Here is a 20258-nt window from a genome sequence, read left to right as displayed (position 1 = left end):
AAGGTTGGTTTGGAGAAGGACTTAAACATCAGTTTATACTACACGTCAGCTGAATCTGTCCAGTGTTTTGGGGTGAAGTCCATGCAAATGCCAATCCTTCTTGAAGCCAGGGGATTCCGTGGCATTTTCTTGCAGAAGCTCAGTGTTTTAACTGTGGCTTGTTAACACAGGCATGGGTGGTTTGCTCTAACTTGGGGACCACCCCACCACTACACATCAGTAGCTCCCTGCCTTTAAAGGGCTCTTTGCCACAAGCCTGTATATCTTCCAAGCCTTTAGGTCGTAACCAGATCCACCAGGAAAGGGGTGCTGTGTAGATCAGGTGCACAGCAAACACACCAGGGCACTTGGTGCTGAGCGTGCTGGCTGGACATGCATGAAATGCTTTCTGGAGCTGTTTGAGTGGAAAGCTGACTGTTGCACATCTGAGCTTCCTTTCCCGTGGTTCAGCTGGCTTATCACATCTGTCTCCATCACTGTGTTTTGTGGTGGTCTGTTTTTTAAGCTTTGCCATGCCTCCCTCCTCCTTGGGAATGCAGCTGACTGATGTTCCCCTTTCTTTTCTTCCTTCCTCTACCACAGTTTTATGACTCTCTCTTCCTGCCTTTTGCTCAGCAGGAGTCTGCATACTCCTGAGGTTGGAGCTTGGGCAACTTCATGGGTGGCCCAAAATACAGAGTCATTTGCAAACAAAGTGAGATCCAGTGCCTTTTTCTATAAAGGCAAGAGACCAAAGCAATGACACAGCAGAGCGAAGCAGCAGGCAGCCTTGCACTGCTTCCCTCCCACCTGTGTGGGAGGAAACTTCCCCTGCTGAAGGCCAAGTGACATTGATCTCGCCATGCTGTAGGCTCTGGAAGTTGGAAGTCACTGAAGGACCATAAAGGTAACTTGCATTGCCTGCATGTGCACGGCTGTTGTATGCCACAAAGTTATTACAGATCAGCTGATCTGCAGTAAATCGCTGCCTTCTGGTAGCCTATCTGTGACTCTGAGCCCTTCATGGCATTACTGCATGCATGCGTGTGTCATTCAGCAATGGGACAAATCCACAAGTCCTAATTTTGGCAGAACTCCAGTTCATTTCAATAGCAGTGTTGTATCAATAAAGACTTCATGCCTAGAGAGTGGCAATTGCCATATTTCAGTAAATGCACATAGTAAGATAAATAGTAAATGTGCATGATAAACACACATGCAAGACCAGGTTCAGTCCCTTCTCACGGTGTACTCTAACATGAAGGTTCAAAATTCAGCTCTGCCCCTGCCTGGGAGAAGGATAAAACAAGGGTTAAAGAAATCCAGAAAAGTGACTGCAAAACTGAGTGAAATATTGCCCCAAGAACAGGTGAACAAAGTGTTTTGACATAGCCTGAAACAATTGCAATGTTGTTTCGCTTGAACATTAAATGAGAAAAAAATCGCCATTTGTGAACAGCTCAACTTGAGGCTTAAATGTTGGGATATGGCAACTTGGTAATAGCACCCAGGGGGAGGGCAGGATGATGTCTGTGAGTGCTGGAGGCAGCTGGGAGATGCTGGTGGGCAGAAGAGACTCACAACTACATTACAGCAGATACTGCATCTTTCCACCTACAATTCGGTGCTCTGGTTTTATTTGGAGGTACTTGTGCTTTGTCCCTGGGGAATGCAGGTTCCTGGGGAAAAAGCAGATGCAGGGTTGTCTTTGAGGGCTGGTGCTTGGCTAGGGGGCTGCATGGCGACAGTAGGTCCAGCAGACCTTGAGGTGACACTGGTGGTAACTACCATTGGGCTCTGGCAGGGTTTCTGAGGAGAAGGGAGGAAGGAATGACCGTAGTAATAGCGTGTTTTGGAAAAGGCAGACTTTGAGGAAATGTGCAATGAGATTTGGGTGGGTGGTGAGGGGAGCCCTGGACTGAGCCGCCGTCTGGAAAATCGACTGTGGAAAAGTGAGATGTTATTTAAAAACTAGTAATACAAATGGCTGAAGTTCATTCCGTTTGCGTGCAATAGTCATAATAACCAGAGAAGCCAATGTGGCTGAGAAGGGAGTGGAGCAATACCAGAGATAGAAGAGAGACGGCTCTTGCAGGCAGGGTGGGGCACTGCTCTGACCTTTTGGGAGTTTTAAGTCTTTTTCACTTTACTTGTCTCTTTTTTTTTTTTTTCCCCCCTCCTGACTTTGAAGCTTTTCCACCTTTCTGCAGGGCAGAAAGTCGGTCTTTTGACTGCAATGCATGCAGCCTTCCCAGAAGGTGTGCAGAAATACTCTGCCATAGGCTCCTCTGGTCATGCCATGTCCAGAGCTGCTTCCCCACCAGCCATTGGTCTTGATGGGGGTTGTGAACAGGCATCAAAGGGCATAGTTGGGCTTCCAGAGCCAGAGGACATCTTTCTGGTAAGCTGAGCCAGAACAGGAAGAGGACGTTGCCAGAAACAACCCCTAGACTATCATTTCCCCTAGCTTCTCATATGATAAAGACCACAAAATTTCCCTCAGCCACCTCTCCTTGGAGCAAGATGTCTTGTATCTGGCTAAGGCACCCTATCCAAGAGACACATTAAATGGGTTTGAAGAGCCTGATGGACAGATGTGAGCACTGCTTGCAGCAGCACCTTTCCTTGGTGTGGGCTCAAATTGATTTTTGACTGTCTGTCTCCAGCTAACTTGGTGTTTGCTTGTCACTGCCTGCACCTAGAAAGGTATCATCTTAAAATAGGAGAAGAGTCTGAACAGGTCCTGTATATTATACTTTTTCCAAAAACGTGTGAGGGAGGCAGAAATGTTTAATGTGAATTCAGAGAAGAGTTTCTGGTTTGTGACTGTGTGTCCATCAGATCATCAGTCCTTTATAAGCCCTTTCTGGCAGGCTGCAGAGCGTCGTACCTGGGAATCAGCCCTGTTACCGCTCACAGCGCCTGTAACTCTGCCAGCTGCTGGCTCTCCTGCAGGAAAGAGAGGTGCAGCATCCCAATGCTGAACAGAGATCATCTAGATAATAATTAACATGCAAGCACCCTCATGGAGGCTGCGGTAAGGAAGCCTCTTCTGTGCTTGAGTAGTCTGGACTGTGGGATGCAAAAGCCCCAATGGGCTTGGACTCAGGGTCAGAGATGAGCCTGTGTTTCCTAAAACAAACTAGGGAAATAAAGGTAATTCAAACACAGCAGTAAAACCTGTAGGCAATGAACAAGGTGGTTTTGTGGTCTGGTTCTGTTCTGGAAATTCGTAGGAACTGAGGATTTATGAGCTGAGCTTATACTAGAAGTTGGTGGAGGCTTTTTTGAGGTGGCTGGGGCACCGAAGACCACACAATGCATGCAAGTGACCAGGGACGGAGAGCAGAGACTTGGCCTGATAAGGTTAATGGCTCGTTGCATTCAGGCAGAAGCCCCTAATGACTAAGTAGCAGCTACTCTGGGGATCTTACAGATGGGGTCAAGGTCAAATCGGGAAGCTGCAGTGCAATTAATTTAAGCTTGGAAGTGGTTTCAATTTAATTCATTTGGTTCTGCTGGGAAGGTTGCAGCTTTGCGGTGGGCTAATCAGAGAAGTGTGTTGAAAGGGCTGCGATATGGTTCACTGACAAGGGGGAATGCTTTCATGGCAGCAGGGAGCTGGGAGAGCCTCTCTCAGCAAAACCTTCCAAACATGTTTAAGTCTTTCCCCTGAGCAAGATGCCCTCACATATGTTGAGGTTAAGCATGTGCAAGACCACTGTCATCAGCCTCAAGGCGAGACCCTCTGGCTCCTCAGCTTTTAGGTGAGTCCGGAGTCTCTGCTGTAGGTGCGCATTGGGATGCTCAGTAGCCCCACGAGCAGGGGAAGTAGTGGGTGAAAGAAAAGCAGAATTGCAAGTGGAAGTTGGGTAAATGAGGGGCCTTGAAGTGTCCTCCTGCATTTTTGAGGGACCCGAACAGCGTTTTCCCTTATCGTCCTTGGCATGCAGCGAAGGGCTGGCGCGGGTGGGAGCAGGATGTTGCAAACAGCACTTGCAGGCTTGCTGTTGGCAGGAGGAGAGCTGGAGCAGACCTCCCCCAGCAGTGGTTTGTGCTACGCTGGGCCCACACGGAGTGGGCTGGTGATGTGCTACACAGCCCATCAGTCGAATCGTTTGGAAAGAAAGCTAACAAAACAAACCCTGCTATTTTATCTCTCTTCAGCCTGGCTGCAAATTTCCATGAAATGGTGGAAACTTACTATTTTTGAGAATTGTGTTCCTGTTTGAGATGTAGTTGGCATTTGCTGACGTGTTTGTAGATATATCGGGAGGTGGAGGGGTAGGAGGACTAACAGGGAGACAGGCAGTCATACGTGCACACGCAGAAACACATAGAGGCACACTGTGTTATGCACAAGTCCTGTATCCTTGGTAAACCAATCTACAAATATGATTTAAAAAAAAAAACCTAACAAAACTGTTTGAAGTAAAGCCCAGGGAAAGGGACTTCTCAGTCCCTCTTCTTCCCTCATCTGACATCAGTTCCATTTCAGTATCACCTCTGTGCTTGCTCCAGTGGTGTGCAATGGGGCACAGGTGCACCATAGGGCACTGTGCGGTGGGTAGGAGGTTTTTCTGTGACTCTGGACCTAGGTGGATGGAGAAGGGAAAGCTGCTTTCTCCACCAGGAATGGGCAGAGAAAAGGGAGCGAAGCAGGCTGCTGAAAGCTGTGCTGCCCCAAGTCAGTGTCCCCGGCACTTTGGAGGAGCATAAAGCATTTCCTGCAGGACGCCTGAGCCAAAGGAAGGCACTGGGTGCCCCTTGGATCACCCCTTGGTGCCAGCTGCTCAGGGCAGGGAGAGGAGCTTGCTAAGCAACCCCTGGCCAGAACATGCCGTTCCCTCCCCAGTCCTGCCCTCCCTGCTGGTAGAGATGGGCTGGAAAGTTCCCACAGCAAAAATAAAGGGTGTTTGCAGAGCCCCAGGGCTCTTGGCCCCAGGGGATCTCAGAGTGCTTTGTGGACAGCCTATCACAGAGGTAAAACAAGCTCTTGGAGACCGATGCAGGAATTTTCTGGCTGTGGTGTGCAATTGCCTCACTGTTCCTGAGCAAGTTGGCGTGATGAAATAACCATGGGGAGCGCAGGCAGAGGATCCCAGGAACCTACCCTGGAGGAGCTCCTTGGCAGATGGAGAGATGCTCTGAGGTGATCTCCTAGGAGACCAGCTCTCCCAAAAACTGGGTGGCATGGACACCCCTGGGCTGCCCAGGAACACTGGCTGTGTGTCCTCTGCAACCAAATCAAGTGCTTAAACATCCACGTCTCCTGTCCAGAACCAGATGAGGCTAAGCAGAACAGGCCGCTGGCTGGGGAGAGGGGACCAGGAGGAAGTATGGGGGGGAGTCTGTGTAGTTGAATCCAGAAAGGGATCACGCAGGACTCCCCAGTTAGGCCTGTCAATGGCTGTTAAACCCAGTCCAGATGCAGCCTTTGGCTCCTGAACTGCTGATTGCAGGAGGAGAGCTGGGGAGGGATTGCTCTGCAATTGTGCCCTTTCTTCTGCTCCTCCCCTGAGCATCCACGGTTGGCCTCTGTGAGAGATGTTTTCCAGGGGCAGAGGGGCTGCTTCTCTGCTCTACATCCCTTCTCCCATCGCCCCCTCTCCTATATGGCCCATTGCTTGTGCTCCCTCTGTGGCATTTACCAGTTGTGCTTTTTTTTTTAATGTGCGAAGTGAAGAGTGACAGCTGAGCAGCTGCTTTGGTTTTGTCTGCCTCTGGAGAGCTGCATCCAGCCTGGCTTGATTACACCTGGGACCAGACCATGTACCGGTGTCCCCGTGTTTCCCCTCCGCAGTCAGCTGAGTGCTGATGGATGCTGTGCCGTGGCTCAGCGCTTTGCAGTTTGGCAGCAGTAATCAGCAAACCCTGGGTCCTTTTTGGGGTAGGATGGGCCAGAGGGCCCAGGGGGGACTTTGTTCTTGGCAGCTCCTGCTGCGAGGAAATTGCAATGCCGGTATAATCCCTGCTGGCAAACGTTTTCTGAGGTATCCAAGCTCCAGGTTGACAACACCCACACCAGAGCTGTTACACAGGAGCCTTTGCCCAGGGCTCTCCTAGAAATACTTTGCAGACTGATGAGGCAGAGGTCACCGGGGCTGCGGTCAGGGTTTGTCTGCTCCTTCCCCACCTTCCTACAAGTAATTCTCTGGCCGTGGCTGTTGTGCATGTTAAAGGTCAGGTTTAAAGGCCCTGTCCGCTTTCAGGCTGCAAAGGACAAGTGCTGGACTCCTGGCAGCCTGGGACAGGCAGCTCTACTCCTTAAAATAAGAAGTTGCAAGCAAAACCCAGAACAGGCACTTAAATTGTCCTGAAATGGTAGAACTTGTGGCCAGAAGAGGCTAAAAGTGTTGGAGGGGGGAGAAAAAAAAAAAAAAGCTAGATGAGATGCACAACACTGCTCAGGGTGAAAAATCACTCTCTGGATGCTGCATTCCCACAGCCCCAAGTGCTCTCGCTCCTGCGCACAATGCAGTGTCGGGGCAGGAGCACAGGTTCCTGGTTCGCTCATCGATTCCCTGTGTGGCTTTGGGCAATGCTCTACAATTTTCCCGTGCCTTTGTTTTTTACCATGTGCAACCCAGGATGAACACCTCTCTCTCCAGCGTAATTAATGAACTGCGAAGTGCTGTGATGTCTTCATTCAAAGTGCTGGCCAGTGCAGGCTGCGATTTGCTGCGGGAGGGAGATGTAAGCCCTGTCCAGCCCAGGACACAGCTGGGACCTGAGTCTAGTGGGGCTCCAGGCAGGTTGTTGAAGGCTACTTGGGTGAAACTTTCTGTGGGTCTGGGACTTTAATCAGCACTTAAACACTATGCAAACACCCCAGGCAGATAAGCAAATGCATGTGAAACCCTGTGGGCAAGCTGTCCTCGAAAGAAAACAAGTGCAGAGAGGGAGCAGCGCTGGAGAGGGTAGATGCGGTCCTTGGCATAGTGCATGTTCCCCGTGACACAGGCTGGCCCTCTCCTGCTAAGTGAGTGCTACAGGCTCAGTCCTGTCCTGCAGTCCTGATACACTTCGGGGCTCTTCAAAGGGATAAAGATGTATTTTTAACCTCAGACAGCTGCCTTTTTTTGTGTGGTGTTTTTTTCTTGTAGCTCTGGAAGTGACAGGTTGTTTTTAAGCCCCTCTGTTTCTCAGTCGTCTCGGCAGAGGTACCTAGACGTTTCAAACAAGATTCCCAAAAATTTCAGCACTGGAAATTGGTAGCCACTTTTGAAACTGTTGGCGAGACTCTGCAGCTCCCTACAGATGTTAGCGGATGGCCGTTTGAATACGCTTTCACCTCAGCCAAGTCCTCGCCCCATTGAAGCCAATGGGAATTTTCCTTGAAAAAGGCCATAACGAAATAATTTTCTTGGCATGGAGAGAAGTGTTTCATGGGCTCCACATCAGTGTTCAGGAGAACTTCAGCTATCTCCTTTGATTCCTGCCACGCTTGTCCCACCCTGAACAAAGTGCTCTACCTTTTGATCCAAAATAGCGCAGGAGAGGTTTTCCACATGCAATAGGAAAAGGGAAGAACTATAAAACTTAATTGTTTTGGAGTCTGGCACCACTCCGTTCACAGATATATTTAGTGTGAATTAAAATTGGTCAGCAAAAGGGCGTTTGCCAGGATGACAGATTAGGGTTGTATATCTGACGCAATTGCATACCTGCCCATCCCATGCCGGTGGGGTTGATGGGTGACTTAATTGGTTCATGGATAGTCATAAGCAAGCACGCGCAATTTGCTGCTTTTGGGCAGTGTTAAAAAGCATTATCTGTCTGTAAAAGGTGTTGTTTGGCTCATGGCATGCTCTGTGTTCTCCCAACCTCGAGGCTTGATGTTTCCACTCTTGCTACCTAGTCCATTTGCTCTTTGAAATGTGGTCCATCACACCTGATGCTCAGCCTCCTCCCGTGCAGGCAGCTCGTCTGTGAAGGAAACACTGGTGCTTTGCATGTGGGGCCAACTTCTGTCTCCCTTTCCCAGTGATTGAGCCATCCCTGCCAGCCCCAGGTCAGGAGAACTCCTCTGAAGTGTAGCACCATGTTTGGGAGAGGGAAAAGCTGTGATGGGGCTCTGGCATCATCCCCATGTGGATCAATCCAGATCAGCAGCAGGGTGAGGGTACGGCTTGCTGTGGCTGGCTCAGCCTTGGAGAGGAGAGCTTGTAGTCGATAGCAGCTAGACCTTCCCGGCCTCTGCTCCAGGCTTGCTCCCATGATGGTGCCTGAGGAGCCAAGACCAATCTCTCCTGTCCCTAGGTGTGTTCATGCACATGGGCTTGCACACTCCACTCCCATCAGTGGTTTTCTTTGGGCTGATATTTGTTAGCATTGGAAAGTGAGAAAAAATGAGCAAAAATATTATCAGAAGCAGGTTTTGTGAATGAATCAGCCGACAAGAGGCTTACCAGCTTGCCTTCATTTACTAGCGCAGTGCTTATTTGGGCAGATGTCAATATATTTTAGTTGGAGGCAGGAAGGAGTGAGAATCAATGGGGGAAGGCACCGCTTCAGTTTGCTGCTTTTCCGTGGGTTTGTACCATCGGTTTTCTGAATGAAACAGGGGACTGCAACATGTCTGAGATGCTGCCCTGCTGCTGCGCTTGTTCTTCTGCTGTTAACAGCTTGGTGGGACACCAAGGAGAGGAGCACAAAAGACTGTCAGAAGGCTAAAACCCTCCTAAGCAGTTCGTTGAGGATCAGAGCCTGGCCAGCCTTGCCCGTCTCTTGCACAGTGTATTTCCATTTGATCCTGTCTGAAGGGCGGCCTCATGGCCTTCTCTCTTCTCACGATGTGTTTCTAATTAACGGGGAGACTGGTGTATAAACAGAAGATTCCTGCTCAAAATATTCCTTGTCCGGCTCCTAGGATGACAGCCAGACAGCAATCGCCAGGCAGCAGCCCAGACTTTGAGCTTGCCCATCTGGCTATCAAACCTGGTCCCAGTTCTCATCTGGAACCAGTATTGAGGAAAGTAATGGACTTTGCCGGATTGGTTTTGCCCTGTGTTTGCTTTTCAGTCGCTACCTAAGCAGCTAAAAGCCTGCAGACCAAACACATTTTAGTATTTCTGGGAAATGGGACAATCGCACTAGTGGGAGATCTGAAGCCAAAATGGTGAGGAAGTTCAAAAGGATATTATTGGACAAATCCATTGAGGGGTGGGTATGTCAGTGGCTTTTAAAGCCTCTGGGTCAGATGCAGTTTCCAGCTATGAAAGTGCTTTTCCTGCTGATCTGCAGCACGGATTGGGAATGGTCCTTCTGACGTGTGTCCCCAAGAAGCTGCTGATGGTCTCTTGTGGACGGCATGCCGGGCTGGGGTGGCTGTTTGGTCGAGCCTGCTTGGGCTGTTCTCTTGCCATCAGTCTGCAGGCAGCCGCACATTTGCTGAGTAAGTTCAGACAAAACTCTTCTTGCTGTTTCCCCTGTGTGAGCCCGGTGTTGTCACACCTGAAACGAGCTTGGAAAGCTGTGGCAGAAATAAAACACTTGCTATTATGATTTTTCACTCACTGTCATGACAGTAGAGCTATGTTCTGACAAAACATCACGACGTAGCTTCTGAAAAAAAAGGAAATGTTAAAGTCTGTAAATGCTCTGTGTGCTTGGTCTTCCAAGAAGCAGGAGAGATCCATAAATTAAGCATTGTTACATGAGCTAAACCATTGCTTGCCCTCCGTCTTGCAGGGTTTGTTGTTATTTCTTTACTTCTATATAAGTGCCGGAGTCCTGAAGTGCTGGAAAGCTGAAATCAGAGGTGCCAGAGAGAATGCAGATGTTGGGAGGCTGGGTGCTACAGTTCCTCCTTGGCATATGCTGAAAGACACTTCAGGTTTGTCACCACTGTAGGACCAGAATGGCCTGGTCTGTCACTGATGTGGGACCTGTGAAGCTGCTGAAGAGCTTCTATATACAGAGACATACTTAGCCTGGGTTATTGCAGTGAGAGGTGATGTGCGCACATGGGTTGAATCATAATTTGGGCTGGAAAGGCCCTCTGGAGGTCTTGGTCCAAGCCCCTGCTTAAAGCAGGGCCAGCTTCAATGTTAGATCCAGCTACAGTTGGACGTGCTTGCTCAGCTAGATCAGACCAGGCACCAAAGAGGGGTCAGCTGTCACCTTCTGGGCTTCTGGAGCAAGCAGGAGGAATTGAGATCTGTCCTCATTGCCACCGCAAAGTCCACAGGGACTGGTGTCTACAGCATTGCGACCATTGTGTCCTACTTTGGCAAGGATTGCTCTTGGAAATGGCACCCAGTGAACTGGGAAAATGCGCAAAGCAGGGAGTGGAGGAGATGGAAAAAGTCCAGTGTTTATCCCTAGATTTCTGCTAACTGATTTTGAAAAGGCTGAACAAGCCGGGGGTCTTGCGGCTTGCAGCGGTGGCAGAGTTGGGCCCGGGATATGTGGGGCTCTTCCACGGTCAGCAGAAGTGGCCAAATACAGAAGTAGGTAGAAGATAAATGAGTAATGCACTGCATGACAAATGACATGAAAGACGATACAGCAAGGACAATCACTGAAATGGCAGGATCTCTGAGGGAAATTAGGGTGGCCATAAAACAGAGGCAAGGTATTTTTGAAAGCAGGCCTGAGAATTTATTTTAGCACGTTAATATTGAGTAAGTATTCCTGGAGATACTCTGGGGGATGATGGATGAACTCAAGGTATTGTTACTAATCACTGTGGTTTTAAGTTTTGGAGCCGAAGTACACTTGGCATTGCTAACCCAACTGGACTTCTGATGGGAAAATTACATTCTTCGGGAAGTAATTTAGAAGGTCAAAGAAAAAGCAGAAAGAACTTCTCCAGCAGCGATTTCCCTTGCTCTCTGAAGTGTCTTTTAGCGTGGTAATAACTCCAGAATGAAAGGATCTATTCTCACCTTCCAGATGAAAGGGCTAATGCAATTTAAAATTTTTGCATGCAAAGATTTTATGGCTTGGTAACTAGCCATGCTCGAAAGTGATCCAGGATGGGATGAACACGTGAGAGAGTGCCTGGCTGAGCTTGACCCTTTCCGTGTCTGCCCTGTCTACTGCAGATAATGGTGATGACCGGTCCGAGAGCATCCTTGCCGAGAACCACGTGGATGGCACCCCGGGGATCCTGAGTGGAGCTGGCGGGAGGAAGCCCATGAAGTCGGGCATGAAGGAGCTGGCGGTTATGAGGGAGAAGGTGAACGAGCAGCAGCGGCAGATGGGCAAAGTCGGCAAGCCCCACCACAACCATGAGGACTCGAAGAAGTCACGGCTGTCGACGGGCAGGGTGAGAGGGCGGGGGGGGAGTGAGGAGCTAATGGAGGCAGCTGCAGGCTTGCTGAGGAAATGCTGAATGCAAAAGCCTTAGTGACATTTGCCACAAACTGTCTGAGAAAGAAAAAAAAGTGGGAAGAGGGATAGAGGAAAAAAAAGGAAAAGCAAACGTTTATTTTGGCCTGAAGCTGGGGCTGAGCACACCATCTGATGAACTTTGATGTTCTGGCAAGGAGGAGTTATTTTCATTGCAGCTTCACCTCCTGACAGCAGAGCTAGAGAAAGGGGGTCCTGCTGGCTCAACACCTACCTCTGCAGGGGTGTGAGTGTGCCCTTTGCCCACAGACCAGTTTTCTCACACCCTTTTTCCCTAAGAAAGTGCCAGAGGTGGCCCAAGGGGATTTGGGGGGTGGAGGGTGTCTGCCTGCTGCAGGGCAGCCCCAGTGCAGGTTGAGGGGGGGGCCCAGAGCCCCCGAGGATGGGTTGTGGGGCTGTCACATAGCCGGGAGAGTGCCCGGAGTTCTCCCTGTCAGTCTCTCTGCCCTCCAGTCCTTGGCCGTGGTTTCCCTCTAGTGGGCAGCTTGGTCAAGGCAACTAGATGGGATGGGGATAGAAGCCACCCCAAAAGGTCCATAATAAACATAGAGGCTATTTATATCTAGGGAGTGCAGGGACAGAAAGGGGCTTTAAAAGAGCCCTCACCCCTCCAAGGAATAGGTAAAGCAGAGGTTCAAAATAAGGTCCAGGCACCACCAATTTAGAGAGCTCTCACACTGCCGCTGCTCCTTTGGAAAAAAAAAACAAAACCAAAACCAACCAACCAACCAAAAAAAAACAAAACAAAAAAACCCCCAGCAACTGCAAAAGCATAGGTGTGGACTCACTCTGGCTCCCGTCAGACATAATTCAACCAGGCTGCCTTGGCGGGGAGCCCTGGCTTGGGGCTGCTGTGGAGCAAGAGAGATGTCTCTAGAGGCTGGGTTTGCTGGGTGCTCTCATTCCTGGGGCTTCCCTTCCGTTCCGCTGGGGTCTCACATGCTTTGGGTTGCACTTCTGAGCCAAAACTGCATCACAGGTGTGGGATCTGGGCTATGCTCATGGAAACCCTCCTGGTCTGTTTGGATTAGTCCTGTTTTACATCACTTGTCACCACCAGTGGGACTCATGGGAGCATCTCTGAGGCTTCTCCTGCTCTGTGCCTCTAGGGCCTGTGACCTGGTGTCATGCTGGCTCTTGGCCACATGAGGTACATGGGAGAGATGTGCATGTCTCCCCATGTGTATCTCTGCGCATCAGCGTGTGCGGACATGCCTTTGGGTGCCTGCAGGTGAAGTCAGCAGTGGAGCCCAGTGGCAAACCTGTGTCCTGAGGAGGTGCACGCAGGTGTTCATCCTCACTGGTGTTTCTGCTGTTCAAAGTGTGAATGGTCCCATTGTCTGATGGTTTTTGTTTGTTTGTTTTCTGCTTTCTGGGCTCTTTTCAGACCCCTTGTCAGCAGGAGCTGGATCAGGTCCTGGAACGCATCTCCACTATGCGGCTGCCAGATGAGCGAGGTCCCCTGGAGCACCTCTACTCCCTCCACATCCCCAACTGCGACAAGCATGGCTTGTACAATCTCAAACAGGCAAGTGTGGAGACCCAGAGCCCCAAGGCTGGCTGCACTCCCAGCAGCAGCCCTCAGCTCAACACACGTCCTCCCGTGCGCAGCCAAGGAGGACACGCAGCAGCTCAGGGCTGGGCTGATGTCGCGCACACAGTGTGGGGCGGTAAGCAGCAAATATTGCACATGGCATGGACAGGTTTAGTAACACCCAGGGCCATCTGCAGCCACAGGCTAGCAAGTGGAGATGTGAGACCCACATCTACACATGGCTGCGGGCAGCCCAGAGATGGAGAATCTGTTCAGTTCAGAGCCCGTTCTTCCCCATGAGAGCCGCTTATCTGTCCAGGTCTATTTTCATGTGCTTTAAGCCAGGTCTTGTCCTGGCGGGGACCCCACAGGGGAAAAGCAGAGAGGGGCTGAGTGCTGGACACTCCTGCAGACAAAGCAGAAAGCACTTCCCCTGGGGTCAGGATGGTTTCTAGAGCACTTTACTGGTTTTCCTCCACAAATCGAGGCAGGTCTCACAGCTCCAGGAGGGATTCCTTCCAGGTGAGGTGGGGCTTGGGGTGCAGCATGCTTCTGAAAGTATTTATGGGACCCAGGAAGACTCAAATGACTTAATGTGTGTCTGAATTCTGACGACTTGGCTTCATTCATGAAAAAACAGCAGGTGTCAGCGGATGAGGCATGAGGAAAAAAATGCCGGTAAAAGCCTCTTGGGCAGCAAAACACCAACTTGTCCAGGGTTGACTGGCAGCCACGTGTGAATAGTACCTGGATACGAGCACCCCTTACAGCTATGTGTAACTGAGCCTTTGGAGGGGCCCCCAGAACCCCTGCTGTTTTCATGGCTAAGGCTTTTTCTCGGGGTTAGTTCTACCCCTTGATCAGGAGCATTAAAAAAAAAAAAGTAGGATGCTCTGAGAGAATCTTGCTACATCCCTTCTCTCTTCCCTGTCCTGACTGGACCCTCTGCCTCCCCCTGAAGCACCCCACGGGCTGGCTGGATCCCCCAGCATGAGCACATTTGGAAGGGGTGCATGAAGCAGAGCTGGAAAATTCCCTGTAAGGAGATGAGCTGAGCCTGGGCAATGCAGTGATGCATTGGAAACAAGTCAGCCTGCACTGAAGGGTGCAGGTGGGTTATATACTGGTCACTGCTGCAGGAAAAGAGAAGGGACAAAAATTGCTTTCTTTTCTCCCCCTGACCCTGTCCTGGCTAAGGGCAAACAAAGGCAACTGTGAACTGATACCCATTTCCCTCCATCTGGGTTTCCAGAGCTGAGCATCAGCTCCTTCTCATTCACTGGAAAGCAGATGCCAACAAAAGCATTCCCAGTTGTTCCCACCTCCCGTGGGCCAGCACTTGGGTGGAGGGTGCTGGATGTACTCTCCTGGTGGGGAGGCCTTTTCTTCCTCTCTGTTTGTGCTTTTCATTCCCATGAACAAGGCTGCATTTTGACCTCAGTCCAGCTGCAGAAAATGGCATGAATTCAGCTTTACAGAGTGCACGCAGAGCCCAGCCTGCGGGAGTAACCTCTGTGTCTCCTGCTATGCCCTATTCAGAGATGTATCTTCTGGGGATGGAGGGATGAGCATCAGGTTCAAAATGCCTGCAGGCCTGCCAGGGCAAGAGGTAGATGATAATCATTAGGGCAAGAAACTTCTTTCTAACCAGACCAGGCTTGGGGCGGGGTGGGGGTGGGGAGTGGGGAGCAGAGTCCAGGCCCAGAAGCACCATGGTCCCTACCTCTGTGCTGTGACAGAGCGAGACCCTGTTTGGAAACATGTTTGGGTCTGTCTGTGGGGGCCTTGTTCTCACGTTTCAGTTTGTTTAGCCCAATTTGCAGGTGAGAAGCAGCTTACACAGCTCCTCTGTCATCTGTCTCATCCCTGTTCCCCCAGGGTTTTTTGACTGCATGGATGCTTTCAGCCACAGTTGACAGTGATGCATCTCAGGGGCAGTTGTTCTCGTGGTTTGTTAAAATCGGCTTCTTGGTCCCTGGCAGAGCCTCTGGGCTAAGAGGTCCAGCTCTCAGCCTGGACTGCTGGAGCAGTGCTGCTGGTGCAGCACAGACCCTGTGATGCGTGAGTGCAGCATCCCTGAATCTTGCCTAAATCCAAACTAGTGCCAAATCGCTGGAGAAACCCCAGCTCTGCCTGTGTTCGGGCTTTGCGGCTGGGAAGGGGATTTTGTCCCCCTGTGTCCTCAGCTGATGCCTGCCCTGTTCCTCTCTGTGCAGTGCAAGATGTCGGTGAATGGGCAGCGCGGCGAGTGCTGGTGTGTGGACCCCATCCATGGGAAGGTGATCCAGGGTGCACCCACCATCCGCGGGGACCCCGAGTGCCACCTCTTCTACACAGCCCATGAGCAGGAGGATCGGGGAGCACACGCCCTGCGGAGCCAGTAGACGGACGTGATCCTGCTCGCTGGGGCAGCTCGCCATGGCCCCAGTGCTGGATTTTACATGGGTTTCAGCATGTCTTAGGCTCTGGAAGAGACTTGGGTTGGGTCCTATGTGCTGCCCTCCTTCCTCTGCTGCCCAGCTCCTGGGGAGGGGAGGGACAAGGGGAGGGGAAGGGCAGTGGCGGGGTTGCAAGGAAAAGGGACTGCTTTCCTATAGTCTTTTACCCAACGTAAGCCAGAGAACCGGTCTTTTTTGCTCCTCACCCCACAGCCATGCCCTCCCTGCTGCTTCGCGGCATCTTCCTGCACCCTCCAGCATGGAATGCCATGTGCTCCTTGACACCTCGCAGGGGGCAAAACCCCTCACCATGGGCAGGAGGGGAACAAAAAACAAAGGAAAAAGAAACCCACCCTTTCCCCCCCTCTTTTCCTCCTTTCCCCGAGACCAAAGACTGTATATACTGTGTGGCCTGCCTCTTGCGTCCTGCCAGTCCTCTGTGCTCCAACCTGGCCATCAGTCCTGGCCTGGGATGCAGTGAGGGAGGGAGGAAAGGAGGAAAGCACTCTGCTTCCCAGCTGCAGCATGCAGGTGGGGTCAGGATACATCCCCCAAGGAGTCATCAGCAACGGAAAGGGCGAAGGATGAGGCAGCCCCCCCCCCCACCCCCCAAACACCCCTGGGTGCTTCCCTTCCTGGCACTGGGGCACAGCCAGCCCTGCAGGGACCCAGCTCCAGCCACTGGTCTGGGAGGATGGGGCCTTTGGGTGATGGTGAAGCTGAATGCTTGGTTTTCCAGGGGGTTTGAAGGGCTATTGCCCAGTATTTCTTAGGATCAGCTTATGCTGAGGGAGCTGAAGTGAACTTGCTGGGGCTGGGTGGAAGGATGCCTGCATAGATTTAGGATAACAAGCCAGGGAGTGTCTCTGTCTCTCTTTTCTCTCTCTCACATTCATTCTTTCTTTGTTTCTAGGTAGGAAAAAACCCACCCAAAGCCTGCACTCCCGAGCAGCTGCCCTTGTCCCTGCATTTTCGCTTGGGACTGGAGTGAGCATCTGCTATTCAGCACACACTTTTTCTTTTTTTTTTCCTTTGTAAGTAAATTACAGTATGTATCTTGCTTGGTAAAGGCCCTGACACACACGCACCCCTCTGCCCACACACACAATTGTATAGATTAAATCTGAGCAATTCCAGGCGCTCTGAGAGGTTTTGCGCTGGACACGCCGCTCTGAGGAGAGCTATTTCACTGCTGTTACTTCACCTGTTGATTTCTTTCTGTACAGAACACACCGATGCTGAGAATAAATAACTTCCCCATCGCCTAAGCAAGGAGATTTTATTACTTTCTGCCCTTTTTTTCTTCCCTTTTTTAATATGGGTACTATTTGCAGAGCAATTGCGAAAATACTCTCCTTACAGTAAAAGTCTCGAGCTTTCCTTAAATGAAATCAAGGGAGGGTGTGAAATAAAGTATCTCCTAATTTCTGGCAAATGCTTCTGAGTAGCAAACAGCCTCCAGGTCCTCTGTGGGGTTAGGTTGAATAGGGTGGAGGAAAGGGGGTTCCCTGGCAAGTGTGGGGTCTGGCTGGGAGCACCCTGTGCCTGCACTGCACGAGCCAGGCAGCAAAGCTGCCTGACCACAACCGTGACCCACGGGGATGGGACCAGCCTCTGGTAACTGCTGGCATACCCCAGAAACACCACCTCAGGGTCCCTGCTGCTGGTACCCACCCCCATCCAGGGACTTTGATCTGGATAAGGAAAAATAAAAAGCCCACTGGGCTCTGGAGGAAGGGGAGCGCTGGGCTTCATTGCTTTTTTCTCCCCTTCTTGGCCCATGTTTCAGATCCCAAGTGTGAAGGGCACAGGTGGTCTCTGTAAATTAAGCCTCTCATGACTTTGCAGAGGTTTTGATGTGGCAGTGGAGGAGATAGGGAAAGGACCTCCTTTGGAAAGTCAGGGGTGCGGGTGTGTGCACGTGGAAGTGAATGAGAGGGGAAGAGAGTTCACGAGAGAGAAAGAAAACATACTTGCATGCAAAGGCAAGTAACTGTAAAAATGATGCTACCTGTGTTCTGTTAACATCTGAGGGTGTTCTGCTTTTTCATGTAAAGCTTGCATATGCTGGCTCTCATCTGCAGTTTGTACATTTTAGTTTGTTTAGCAATCAGGAAGTTTTGTGTTTTCTTTTTCTCTTTCGGAAAAGCTGAGCTGCATAAAGTTGGAATAAATTAAATGGGATGTCAGAAAACTGTCATCTTCCGCCCTCCCCACTCCCCTCCGTTCATAAGGCACGTTTCCTTGCCTGATGCATAACACCCAAATTTGTGCCTGTTCAGCTTTTGTCCAGGGTGCATTGTAAACACTGAGCCTGACAAGCGGCAATGGGAATTGGGCCTTTCATTGTTACTGGTCCCAGTTGTATTAGCAGGGAGGAACTGGTGTTGCTCGTCCGCTGGCCTGCTATGTTCCTGCTCCACACGTGGTACCTTGTGAGTCTGCAAAACACAACCGTGCCCTTGAGTCCTCTTGAGTCGGCATCTGGCCAGCGTATGTGTGGAGACCATCTCCCTGCCTGACAGCAGCTAGATTTGGTGGAAAAGGGTGGTTGTGTCCCGCCTTGCTGGGCAGAGAGGATGGTATCGTGAATGCCCTGACATGATGCTCGTGGAGCTCCCACCTGTGTGAGAGCGGTGGTTTCCTGCTCCTTGGGCAGGGGAGCAGCTTTGCAAGGGCAGGTCCCTCTTACCCAGCTCAAGGACCTCAGGGACCTTGGCAGATGCTTGGGCAAAGGCTGTAAGGGGAAGGGAGCTCTGCTCTTTCCAGCCTCCCAACCTTGGTATTTCAGGGGCTTCTTGAGTTGGCAGTCACATCCAACTGTGCTGTTTATTAGCCGGCAGGTGGACCTGTTCTCCATGAATCATCCAGGCTTCTTTAAGCATCTTGCTATGTTTTTGGTCTCCTCTGCACCCCATGCAAAGAGTTCCTCAGCTGAGTGGGTTCCTGCAGGAAGAAACCGTCCATGGGGGACTCTCCAAGGGCTCTCCCCTGTGCTTGCTCAAGGAGAGCAAAATTTGAGCCAGCTGAAAAGCCACCCTTAGTGTTTCTGAGCGAAGTCTTTGCCCAGAACAGGCTGCTGGGAAGGTGCAAGGGAGGCCTGAGCTGTGTGTGGGATTGGGACTTGGCTGAACTGCTCCACTCATGGGGCCATGGAGACAGGTCCCTTGAAGGTCCTGCACCTTCTCCTCGGGTGAGAGGTGCTGCCTAAGGGAGTATGACAGCACAGCTCAGTGCTTGGGGCACCACACAGGGAGGCAAAGAATAATAATACTTAAAAAAAAAACCCGCACGCTGCATTCAATTAAAATTGCAGCATTGAAGGAGAGGCCTCATGTGACCCTGACTGCCAGCATCCAGGTGGCTGTGGTTTCCCTTCGGCCTCCCCAAAGGAAGGCAAAACCACTGGGCTGCTTCCCCATGTGTTTTTTCCTACCCCATGCCAGTACGTTGAGTGGGACTGATGCATGCTGAGGGGCTGGGCAGTGTTGGGGAGCACCAGGAAAATGTATGGGGACAGGAGCAGCGAGCACATGGGGCTGCAGGGGAGGAGGGGGAACAGGCAGGATGGGGGGGGGGGGATGTGAGCTGGAGAACATGGGAAAAGGAGCAAAGTTAACGTTTAGTACTGTCCTGTTTTGTGCCCCTGCGGGGAACTGAAAGTGGCTCAGGAGATGTCACGGGTGGGATGCCAAATAGCACTGTGGGGCATGAGGGTGCTCCAAGCCAGGTGCTGCCCAGGGAGGGCTGGGGGGTGGCAGAGGTGCCTGAGCCCAGAGCCTAGCCATGCCTGGGGCCACCTCCTCTCCAAGGGCTGGAGGGGAACAGGAGCCCTCAGCCCAGCAAAGGGAGCTTGCAGCTGGCCGGGCACCTTGCAGAGGGGCAGAGGGACAGCAGTAAGGCAAGAGGAGCAAGGAGCTGCTGGTTAGGTTTCCCCAGGGTTGCAACGTGGCCTTGAAGGCTGCATGTGTGTGTGCATGGGTTTGATGGGTGTCACTGCTTGGATCCTGGCTCTGGGGTTTCATCTGGGCCGGCTTTGTGCCTCCTGGGCTCTGGGTAATTGGGTGTGCGGTCAGGCATTGGGACCTGGCCAGCTGCACGTAGGTTACTAGCCAAAACCCCAGCAGCTCTGGTGTGCATGCAACAAAACTATCTACACTGGCAAACTACAACTTTAATATAGCGTAAAAATTATGCACTAGTATAATTAAGCAATAATATTTAATATCAAGACTATAATTAGTGTAAGACTGTATCTATGTACAGCTATAGTTATCTATATACATGCGTATAGCTATAGCCTGGGGGTAGGAGCATGATTTCCTAGCCCACTAGCTGGGGTGGGGGAAGAGCCCTAACTTTTTGAGTGGAAAGCCCATTTTCAGAGCCTGTGTGGCTGAAAGCAGCAGCAGTGCCTCCCTGCCTGGCAGCACAGTCAGTGCCGGCAGCGAGGGCAGCGCAGGGGGGTGGCAGGGGGGCACCCCCCCACCTCGCTTGCTCGGGGTGGCAGGTTTGGTCCCATCCGTGCTATGGGGTGAGAAAGCCATCGGGGAGCAGGTGGCTGAGACAGCCCCAAGTGCAAATAAGATGGGGGATATGTTTTCGCACACCCCTGGCAACCCATGGTCCCCAGCGGGACCCAAAGGAGACGTTTTTGCATCCCACCCTGCTGTGGGCACATAGAGTGATGCGGGCAGCCGGGACGGATGGAGGGGATGGGGGCACAGAAGGCAGGAGATGAGGGAGTGTGTGGGAGAATGGAGGATGATGGCTGTGTGGGTGGAGGGGGAGGCCAGATCTAGCATGGGGGGGCACACAGGGCAGTGGGAAGGGCCACCGAGGACTACCATGAGGTGTATGAGGACCACCATCTGGCTGGGCTGCCCAAGGATGACACAGGGATGTTCCTGCACACTGGGGCAAATCTCCCTGCTGCCCAGAGAGGTCTG

General features: G+C 51.5%; 1 protein-coding gene across 2 annotated transcripts in view; it reads left to right on the top strand.

The window, feature by feature from the left end:
• IGFBP2 (insulin like growth factor binding protein 2) overlaps window positions 1-17530 on the top strand; it is a 66954-nt gene extending 49424 nt beyond the window's left edge. The window contains exons 2-4 of one of the 2 annotated variants that reach the window (XM_068407800.1): window positions 11031-11254; window positions 12725-12865; window positions 15088-17530. In XM_068407800.1, the coding sequence (XP_068263901.1) occupies window positions 11031-11254; window positions 12725-12865; window positions 15088-15255 (533 nt within the window). In that variant the 3' untranslated portion in view covers window positions 15256-17530. The remainder of the gene's footprint in view (window positions 1-11030; window positions 11255-12724; window positions 12866-15087) is intronic. The other variant, XM_068407801.1, reaches the window with a different exon arrangement.
• Window positions 17531-20258: the final 2728 nt, after the last annotated feature.

The sequence above is a fragment of the Nyctibius grandis genome, chromosome 9 (assembly GCF_013368605.1).
Source record: "Nyctibius grandis isolate bNycGra1 chromosome 9, bNycGra1.pri, whole genome shotgun sequence".
NCBI classification, from domain to species: Eukaryota; Metazoa; Chordata; class Aves; order Nyctibiiformes; family Nyctibiidae; genus Nyctibius; species Nyctibius grandis.
The sequence above is the reverse complement of the archived record's forward strand: the minus strand, read 5'-3'. Positions and strand labels throughout refer to the sequence as shown.